Raw genomic sequence first — 10615 nt, 5'->3', positions numbered from 1 at the left:
TTCCCCCTCCCCAGTTTGATGGCAATACACCATGGGAATAGGCTCAAGGCTTTAGTGACAGGAAAAAAAGCAGTAGCTGCTTGACATGATGCAGTAATCATTGCTGCCACCAGTTTAATGGTCTTTATTGGTCCATAAGAATGTATTTTCAGGGTTTGAGACTTGTTTCAGTTTTTAATTAGCCTAACAAACACATTAATGCTTAGCTACATTGTGTGATTTCTAAGAGCTTAATGCTTAGAGATTATAATATATAATAGTAGATGAAGTGAGTATTTATTTATAAGTCTTAAGATCTGGCTCAGTTGATTCCTATTTGGCATGTGTCTTGATTCAAGACTGTAGGCTAGTGAAGTGACTTAGATATCTTCTGGAATATCATAATCTGGACAGTGATGTGTAACATCCAGTGTTAAACAAGACAAAAAAAGAGCCTCGTCATTAAAAAAAGACTACCATGATAGTTTATTAAAGTTTCATGCTGTGTATAAACATACAAGTAATTGGGGTGGTGGGGGGGTAGGGAGAGCAAGAACAATCATGCATAGGTTTTTCTATGCTACTTGACCACTCTGCAGTGAGCTAGGAAAAGAAGTCACTAGAACCACAGTTAAGACAAATGCCATCATAAGCAAATTTCAAGACAATATTTCAGCTGAACTTCAAAACAAGAATCACCCCAAAAAACAGTTTGTCACACAGCTCTACAGCTTAGAAAAGTTTCAGTGTAAAAGTTGGCGGTTCAGAGAGACTAGTTCAAATTGCTCTGGACACTGGTTAAAAACTACATACCAATCACCATTACTTGAGTTGAAGAGAAGTAAACCATGGTTTCAGAGATAACAGGCTGCTACGGATACTGCTTGTCAAGATTTAACAGTTTTCCACATCATTTTACTCATGAGAAATCTACAGAATACATGAAAAATGTGTTTAGGTCACAAAACACTGAGCAGCACAAAGGTTAAAACAAACTCTGCAGCTAATGTCAAATTACACAACAAGAATTTCTAAAAAGAATATTTCCCTCTATGCCTCAATTTCACTTCTGAGCCAAAAAAATTCTCATTGTGAACATAGGAGTGCAAAAGGTTATTGAAAGAGGGATGGGAAAGACCTACCTCTAATGATAAAAATAACCTTGTATAAAGAAGTGTAATAGGTTTGAAAAGTCTGGTCTCTAGCTTGGCCTTGTAAAGTCTAATTACTGGAAAGTGTTTTACTGTTATAAAAAGTTCCTGGCTTTCTCTGTCTTCCTGTCCTAGGTAACTGAGATCCATTGACTTCTCTGAACAGTGAGGTCTGTGCTACATGCAGTCATCTCTTCCTGTATTCATTTCATCCTTGGTTGATCCAAGGAATGTTCTAGGAGTTTAAATCATTCATTTTGAGCAAGCATTATTGTCATTGCTTTATGATGCCCTGTCTTCTCAGAAACACCCATAAATAGAGCCCAAGAGGGGAGGTACGAAAGGCCCATGGTTATATCATCTACAAGCACAGCACAAAGGGTAGAGGCTGGACTTTGAGAATAATCCAGTTTCCATTTAGGCACCTAATGACATTCTTTCAGGAATGCAGCACTAAAATGTTTCCAGAGAACTTCCTTCACATGAAGGATGGACCTCAATAAAAGTCTGGCCATGTCACTTAAACACTACCTTCATCACAGGTCGTAAGCTAAGCCTTACAACAAAGGCAGAGCAGGGAAGAAGCAGACAAGCTTGAGGTTTAGCTATTTCTGACATGCAATTTGTTTTATTGCTGAACTTGTTCCAATACAAATTTCCTTTTTCAGGTCTGACTAAATGGTTGTTATAATGCATATAGGAAGAACTCCCTATAGTAACATGTTGGAAGCATAACTTCAGTCTGTGATGTCTGATCTTAATATAAGATGTCAAGGCATCACCATTTGAGACTGCTCAGCCTCTCAGAGACAAGGTTCCAAGTTACACAAACATTGAAAGAAAAATTTAAAGACTCAAGTTAGCAATTCTGACTTTTTTTTTCCCATTACTCCAAGAATATATACAAGAAAAACTGGCACTACAGTGTGAACTCTTGTCTCTACAAAACAGCGGTCTCCACATTTTGTGCTTCAGCAATGTAGTTTGAAAAGACTAAAAGCTAAAAAAAAACTACAAAAGTTTCTTAAAAAAATTATTGGTCAATTATCTTCATTTAAAAAAACCAACAAAACCTCATCTTTTCCATAGTAAGATGTTAGTGCTTAAGAATACACTTGCATATTACTAAACCTTAACTTCTTTCAGCAACATGCATAAAATAGTAGTACAGGTGGCAGAGCACATCCAGCACTGTTTTAATACTACCAGAAATGCTGGGAGACGGTACAAATTAGTTACAAAACAATAATACTGACGATTTTGCATATCTATTAAGTTTAGTGAGGTAATGTTGACATTAATGCAACTCACACCACTTCTGCACTGCTTGTTTTTATTGCTGAATTAAATATTAATACTGAACATGATTCAAAAGAAAAGAGCACTGCATCTCAGCACATCTTAACACTAAGATGATGATTTCATAATCATCCCAGTGCTACCACCCAGCACAGTGCCCAAATTCAATTAAAATTTATAAAAAAAGTTATACTTAAACCCATGTACCACTGGAGTCACCTCCTACATGATGGAGGAAAGAATCCCACATCCTAGCGAACAGAATTTTAGGTTCTCTTTGCTGATGCCATTTCCACGAATTGAAAGAAAATAAATATTGCCACCAGAAGTTTCCTGTGTTCTGTTTTTTAGTACAACTTTAATCTAAGGTCCACAAGCTAATAAATAGTCTCATTCCTTCTTCCTTCCAATGGAGTGCAGGTAAAGTGCAGCAGGAAGCACCAAGGAAGCCCTCTGTCCAGCCTATGGCTTTGCTAGATGCGGAGCTGATAGCCCACCTCGTTGAGCGTTGCCAGATCTGCTTTCTTGTCCACCACCGCAGGCCTGCAAGCAAAGGAGTAAAGAGAGTGCTGCTCAACAGCAATCTGACACCGCTGTGTAGGCATTGATAGTGCACTCATAAGACCAGGTCCAGTTTACTTCAAAACAGGACTGCATAGATCTGAGTTTCTCATCACAAGCACAGTTGTCCTGAATTCCCATCACGCAAGTGACATTACACGAGCTAGTCATGTAGGCTCCCTCTGAAGCCAAGCACCAGCAAAGAACAAGTCATCCCATCCAAAGGTAGGTGAACTAAGACTGGGAGCGCCCTCTCCCTCTGATCTGAGAGGCTGCCTAAAATGACAAGCTAAGACTAGACATATCCCACTCTTCAGCTAGCCAAGAACACAACTCCAGCTTTTAGAATAAAATGAAAACTGCTGGGAGAAGCTGAAAACAAGCCAGCAAGGCCTCTTACATGGTCAGTTTGATGTCCCTCTGACCCTGCCATTTCCTCTTGGTTAGGTCTGTGTGAAGGTCTAGAGCCAGCCAAGTAGAAAATAAAAGATGAACTCCTTTGGCCTCCAAGCATGTTATATTTTGATACAGAAAAGCCACTCACTTAAGTGAGCGCACATATACATGTATACTGTTAGGTCATTTAAATATATTTAACAACCTTAAGCAATTGAAACGTTTAGAACCTGCAGTCTCCCTATTTAGCAAACAGTAGACGAGATCCTGCAAAGTTAAAGCTAAATAATGCCAGTGGTTTATAGCTGGTGGAAGTGTCTCATGTGGGGGTTTATTCCAGGCTTTCAGCTATTTTCACACTAAGCCTTATGTGCTGCCTTTCTTTAGGAAAGCAAACAAGTTCTCCCAGTAGACTCCACAGTGTATCCACCTCACTGCAAAAACACAGCTAAAGCCCAAGTAGTAAAAGGTGAAGTTGGTAAGTACTCCAGTGCTGCCTTCTCCTGCAGCTCCTTAGACCTGTTTCTCCAGTTCTTATGTGTACTCTTCACTCACTGTGCAGCAGATATGACCAGTGAGTTTGCACATGCAAAGCTGATATTTAACTCCTCAACCCACCCAGCCTGCCCCACTTCAGCAGTGGTCACTTCAGGCCACCAGCCTATTACTTAGCTTATAAGTAGTCAACTGAAAAACTCTTTACAGGGCTCTATCACCTGCAGGAAGGGATTGCACTTGAGATCTTTGTGATGTTGTCTGGATTTTTCTGCTTTATTCCTTCAGAGAAGATGGGATTTGATTGTCCAGAAAACAAGCTACAAGTTCCATCCTTCAGAGCTTGTGCAGAAGCCAAAGACCAGTGAAAGATGCATTGTATGAAACTTCCTTCATATACAATGAATAATGAAGGAGGGAGAGCCCTTCCTTCCTAAATTTAGGAAAAGATCCTCTAACCTTTCCACCCCTTTTTCCTTCCCCCACCTCAAAACCTGGCTTTAATTAAAGCAAGCCTGGATGGTTCTACCTTCTCCAATGATCCAGGAAAGATGGGGAGTCACCGCATACCTGTGCTGAGTGGCCCATTTACATTGCATCACAGTCCTCCAGCTTGTAGCTGCAAGCAGACTGTCCTCCGTAACATTTCTCTCCTTAGGGTGTTTGGAAAAGGCAAGGACTTGTTGGAATGGAGGCTTCACAGCCCCTTTTTCTGCTTGGCTAGACAATGACCAGAAGCAGAACATCCCCTACAAAGCGATTATGGTTACAATCGAGCTGTGTGTTCTCAAAGCACCAGGTGGAGCAACACAGCTACTAGACATTATATGGGTAACTGTTATACTGGCCGAGACGTCCATCAGACTGTCTGCAGTGCCATTATGAGTATGTGAAGCTGTCGATAGCTGCCTGGTACACAGCATCCATGGGCTGTCTTCACTGCCTGCCTCCCATATCCAAATGTACAGTATTAACAGAACTAATAACTCCAAATTGCCTTTCAACAGCTAAATTAGGCCAGAAGTATACAATTCAGTGTTGCTGTGACCTTTACAGAGCATGCATGTGTTAAGCCTCATATTTTAAAATGAAAAGGAAATACCTCTGGTGAACTGACATTCAGGAGCAGAAATTGCTTCAGGCTACCACATTACACTCCCTCCCAAACTCAGATTAACACTGCCAAACTCCTCCAGCTCCAAACACTCCTATTGAATAAAATGCTGCTTTGCTTGTCCCAGCACTGTGGCTTGCAATTTATTGCACTCCCCTCCCTTTGGGCATAAGAGATGATGGGCAAGAGGACACAGTAAAAGCCCACAGCTGCTGTGAGGTAGTCCTGCTAGGAGTACATGGACTATTGCCCTAGCTCAGCTAATGAGCTCCTGTAACTTGACTACACCTCAGTCTCCTAGGGCACAAGATACCCTGTGTGCCCTGTAGCCACATGTTCAACAGGAAGCATTCGCAGGATAAAGTGCTAATTGAAACTTGCCTTCAAGTAGCAAACAAAGCAAGCATTAAGTGATTTTCAGGGGAAAACAAAATAGCTGAGGAGATTCTTCTCCATAGCATCCTTTCAGCTGTGCTACATAATTAGGAATTCTCATGCATAATCTAACCTTATTATATTTCACTTGTAACTGTGCTCAGTGCGCAGAATGAATTAGGAGGGATTTTGTTCTAAAAGCCTAGATTATAGTTCTCCTCTTTAAAGGGTTATGCAGTTTGCTAACAAACAACAGAACAAATGAATATATCGATTTGGTCATTTACAAACTATAAACTGGGTACCAACCGCTACTTGAAAGCCTGAATGCAAAGACACTGGCTCTGTCTACAGCAGCAAGTAGTGCAGCCCAATGGAAGTGGGTATGTATAGTAACACAGCTTGTTGCTCATGGCCCGACATCCTTGCACTAATCTGTGTTCTTATACAGGAAGAGCTCGAATCTTTTCCCAATGTGCTGCATGCCCATTAGCAGCTGAAGAATATTAGGCACACATCTGCCAGCCTAGCTTCATCAAAAAAGGAGCCTGTTTTTTATATTCCAGGACCACTCTGCAACAGTGGTCAAAGCGTGGTAAGAGAAGCAGGGGACCAATTTTGGAAGTATGCTCCTGTCCAGGCTAAAATGCTATCATCGGCTCACCAGCAGTCACCACAGGCAGACAACCAGTTAAAGGGTTGAGTCAGCAGAACCCACCACTGCCTCCAAGCCTTGCTTCAGACCTTGTCCTTCAGAAAGCAAACCAGCGAAGCCACTACAGTTCATGATGCTGAGCCTTAAGTATTTTTCATTGGGAGATTTTCCTAGGAGGCCCATATAATTTATTGTTGACAAAAAGCAGGCTGTAATAACCACTTGCCATCAGCAGGTGAACCCTCTCCAATGAATGCCTTCTTAAGCCCCTGCCAGCTCACACTGGAGCAGAAACCTTCTCTCTCCCTCCCCTGTGAGCTCTAAAAAGCTATAATTAGAGCATGCAAATAAGATTCATAAAGAGACAAAATGCAGTGTCGACAAGGACTGCCATTATTTAGGAGGGAATTCAGCCTAAGAAGTCTTGTCTAGAAGTCTTTCTTCTTCTGTGCATAACACAAAGGCCTCTCACTGCAACTAGATTCTCAAGAATCCCATCAATATACAGAAGAAAATACCCATTTTTGCCTCTTCCATTTCCTCCCTCCTGTCAATTGCTGTTTGGTATGCATCACTCAAGCTCACCTCTGAATGCATTCACCCCTTCAGACCTCAGAGGCCTCCCGCAACAGTGGGCAGGAACCAGCAGAAGCTTGCCTTTGGAAGTGAAACTGTTTCACCAGCACTAAACTCCTTATGGCAGGAGGTTCCCTCTGCAGTGTCACTCCAGCCAGGACAAAGGGCACAGCCAGCCTTCCAGCCACCAACACTACTGGTCAGCGCTCTAAAAAAGCACCATTTTAACATCAGGAACCCAGTTCTCTCTGGTATCACTTTTATAACAGAGAGTTTTATTGTGATTAATTTGCCCATACAGAACACTGCTGTTCTACGGCTAGATTCGGAGCGCCTCATCACTAAAACAGGCATCTAGTGGGATTTCCCAGAGGGCCTATATACACACTTCCCATGGGACCAGTGGGAGCTGGATGCTCCAGGAAGGTACATGCACATTTTGCATTTCTTCAGTACCAAACTAGCTTTCAAAATACTAAGTAACTCATTCTCAAGTATTAACAAAAATGCACAGTTACTGAAAGAACTGTCATCTCATACAACCTTTTTCAACTGAAGTGTTTGAACACAAATTCATTTCACTAACAAGAAGCTCCATTTTCAGAGGAGTCAGTAAGAGCAGCCCCTGCAAAAGAATTAGGCCAGTTCTGAAGAGCTCAAGTTCAACGCTTAGATCTGATACCTGGAATTCCCAGGTTAGAAGTACCCTACTCCAGAGGTACCTGTGCTACAGACAAGTTCAAAATCATCTCTTCACTGCTAGCAGAAATCTCCTTCTCTGGAGATATTCAAAACCCGCCTGGTCTCGATCCTGCGCAGTGTGCTCTAGATGACCCTGCTTGAGCAGGGGGGTTGGATTAGATGATCTCCAGAGGTCCCTTCCAACCTCAGCCATTCTGTGAAAGGACTCTGACTACACACAGTGTTAAGGCCATCTTGCATGTGCCTACAGGCAGCTCGTTTGGCTTTACTCATACGGCATACCCAATCAGTCCTCACTCCAGGCTCAGCAACAGTGCTGACAGGCCTCCTCCACAACACAGCAACTACAAGTTGGTGCCAGGTGCCTTCTTGAGGTCAGGAGGTTAAATATTGCAAGTTGTATGTGAGGATACCACAACCAGGTTACAACTGGCAGCACTAGAGTTGGTTTTTTTTTTTTTCCCCCCCTGTGATCAGCCTAGCAGGCAACTGACTCAAATTGCCTCCTCCCTTTGAGGAGGTGATTAAATGCAGCTACAAGAGCCACTGACTTTGGTGTATGCAGTTCTAAAAACTGCTCTAAAAACTGCCCTAAACATGACTCACTGCTATTCCAAATGCATTATAACAGCAGCCTCAGTGTGCCCTCCCTGCAGTGACCTCCACCTGGGACCCCGACTTTGAACACTCACTGCCCCACAGGCAGATCACTGCAGCACCATCACTTAGGTGGCTTGAGGGAGATGGAGAACATTGATCTCTCTGCTCTTTATCTATTCTGTGAAGATTCACATAGGGGAAGAATTTATTCCCTAAAAGGGGAGGGGAAAAATAAATAAAAGTGCCTCAGGTTTTCCCTGCCTGGAATTTTATAATACCTCTTACAGACGCTTCTCCAAGCGAGCTGACAAACTTTAATTAAAAGGTTAATTTGATACAAACAGTAGGCATTTCCCCACTCTGTTTCTTAAAGTGCTCTACAAACAGCCTCATTCTGTGCCCTGGAGATGAATATAAATCATCCCTATTTTACAGTGGCAAGCTGAAGCATAGAGAGGTAACAGGACTCACCAACATTCATACAGCAGCAATGTAAAGCTGATTTGTCAAGCACAAGCTTCATATCTTAACCTTTAAACAGTTCTTCCTATAGCTTCTAACAATTAGTAACTGCATCCAGAGACCTGTATCTTGCTGAGCACCGGACAAAATTTCATAGATGGATAACCGGAGGCACAAGGAGGTCAAGGCTCGAGTATTCCCATCACCAAGACACAGTGTCATTTTCCCAAATCTCCCTACTGGGTAAGTAGGGTGACTTTAAGCCATCAGGCAGCCCCAAAACAAGAACTATTTGCATAGCCATTCCCAAAATAGCTCTGAGGGCCTGCTGAAGATACAGCAGCCTCCCTGGTCTACCTAGGGGCCCTGGAGTTGCCTAAGGCTCTTTTGCCCACCTCTTGCTTGCAAGCATGCTGGTCCAGGCTTGTCAGGGGGCTGCACAGGACCTGCAGGGCTGTCATGCGGCTGCAGAGCACAGCCTCTCAGTCTCCTGCTCTCAGCATTACAACTATAGCTAGCTCCTGAGTCACCATTATACAAGACCCAGTTTTATTTTAGAGTAACATAATGCACTCAAGACACAGAGCAGCAGAGCAGAACAACTGAGCAGGTAATGGGTGCCGAAACCATTGCAAGGCCCCCAGTGAGGCTACTTGTACTTCTCTTATCCTTCTATCCTGGAAAAGCAAAGCAACAGAGAGGCAGCCAACTGCTACAGAGCAGCCACGTGCTTAGCAGTTCTCTCAGGAAGCCAGCTCAACCGGCTTGTCTCCCCAGGCCAGCAAGACTCACTCTTCTCTCCAAATGTATGGGATTCACTCCAGCAACTGCAGAGGCAGTATTAGAAACCCAGAGATGAAACCATGCCTCAAAGAGACTCTAGGAAGTAAAGCAGCCTGGAGTAGCAGGGCCTATTACAACTATAGGGCATCCACACACTAAACAAGGAGCCTAAAGTATAGTATTGTGGACTTGGTATGAATTCACATGGAAAAAATAAAAGCCTGCTGTGAAATCACCTGCTGCTGAAGTATCTTAAAGTTATCTTTAGAAAGCCAATATCATGTCTTTGTTAGCTGCTTTAAAATAAATAAGTGCTGAGATAGTAGTTTGGGAGCCTATTTAAAAAGTGATGATCATAAATATGTGACTAATCCGGGTCACGTATAGGCTTTCACAGGGGTCAGCCTTCTGGCATGAAGTGTGTAGCTGGAACACAGCCTCTTCCACATCTAAGGCTCAGGTGCCTGAATCAGTGGTGGCTGTAAAAAACCCAAGGCCCCAGGGCTCAATTTTATCCATTTAGAGGTGTTGCGTGCAGTTAGCCCATCCTTCCCCACTCAGTTAAAGGGAAACAATTAATTACCTGCTATATATGAGAAAGGTAGTCTGTTTTTTAAACCACTTAGAATCAAAGTATCCAAAGTAAGTGATATTCCTGCTTTGGTAAGAGAAAAAGACTTACTTTTTCCACATTCCCTGCAAGATGGACAGTTCAAAGTGAAAAATGCTACGTCAGCAGAACAGCCCAACACTACAGCTAATCCCAGAGAATCCACTTTTTATCTGAGTGACCATGATAACAAGGACACCCCACCATCACAAGGTGATAGGTTCTACTATTTTCATACCTACCTGTGAACACCCTTCAGTGTGATCAAACTACTTTCTTTTCTGTAAAGGTCTCCCACCCCCCAAGCTAGGTTCTTAGCTTCTCCAGAAAGTAAACTGTACAGAGACTGAAAAAATAAAAGATGAAACACACACTTCCACAGTCATCCAACACCAGGTAGAGTCAGACTGAAAAGAGGCCATCTAGACCTCAAAAGACACCGCACAGAGGAATAGTCAGGCAGCTGGTAAGTAGTAAACACAGCAACACCACAACACTTGGCAGTACTGGCTTCTAGAGCTTCACAGGTAACCAAGATACTTGTTGCAGTTTTCTTATAGATGCCAGTGAGCGTACGCAAGTTTCGTACAACAAAATAATGTCACCACCCTCAACTTTTGTCTCAGTGATGGCAGCACTGACAGTGCAGGAATACTCACGATTTGTCTCTCCTGCATGCCCGTCTCTGAGGGCTGGCCTGCCTTCGACGAGGGGACAACGATTTACCCCTTGATCTCTCTTTCACTGGAGAATGGGCACTTGAGGGTTTCAGAATCTGCAAGAGATGGGGGAGGGAAGGAAATGCCATTCAATAAAGGCAATGATTCATTAAAAAAAAAAAAAAACACGCCACACAC

The 10615-nt window shown here is 42.8% G+C and overlaps 1 protein-coding gene across 1 annotated transcript in view; it reads right to left on the bottom strand.

The window, feature by feature from the left end:
• Positions 1–441: 441 nt before the first annotated feature.
• Positions 442–10615, bottom strand: part of VASH2 (vasohibin 2) — a 46001-nt gene continuing 35827 nt past the window's right edge. The window contains exons 6-7 of the mRNA XM_068939812.1: positions 10418–10533; positions 442–2972 (exon numbers count right to left, since the gene is read on the bottom strand). Coding sequence (XP_068795913.1) covers positions 2903–2972; positions 10418–10533 — 186 coding nt within the window. The 3' untranslated portion in view covers positions 442–2902. The remainder of the gene's footprint in view (positions 2973–10417; positions 10534–10615) is intronic.

The sequence above is a fragment of the Struthio camelus genome, chromosome 3 (assembly GCF_040807025.1).
Source record: "Struthio camelus isolate bStrCam1 chromosome 3, bStrCam1.hap1, whole genome shotgun sequence".
In the NCBI taxonomy this organism is placed as follows: Eukaryota; Metazoa; Chordata; class Aves; order Struthioniformes; family Struthionidae; genus Struthio; species Struthio camelus.
This window is presented reverse-complemented; position numbering and strand designations above follow the sequence as displayed.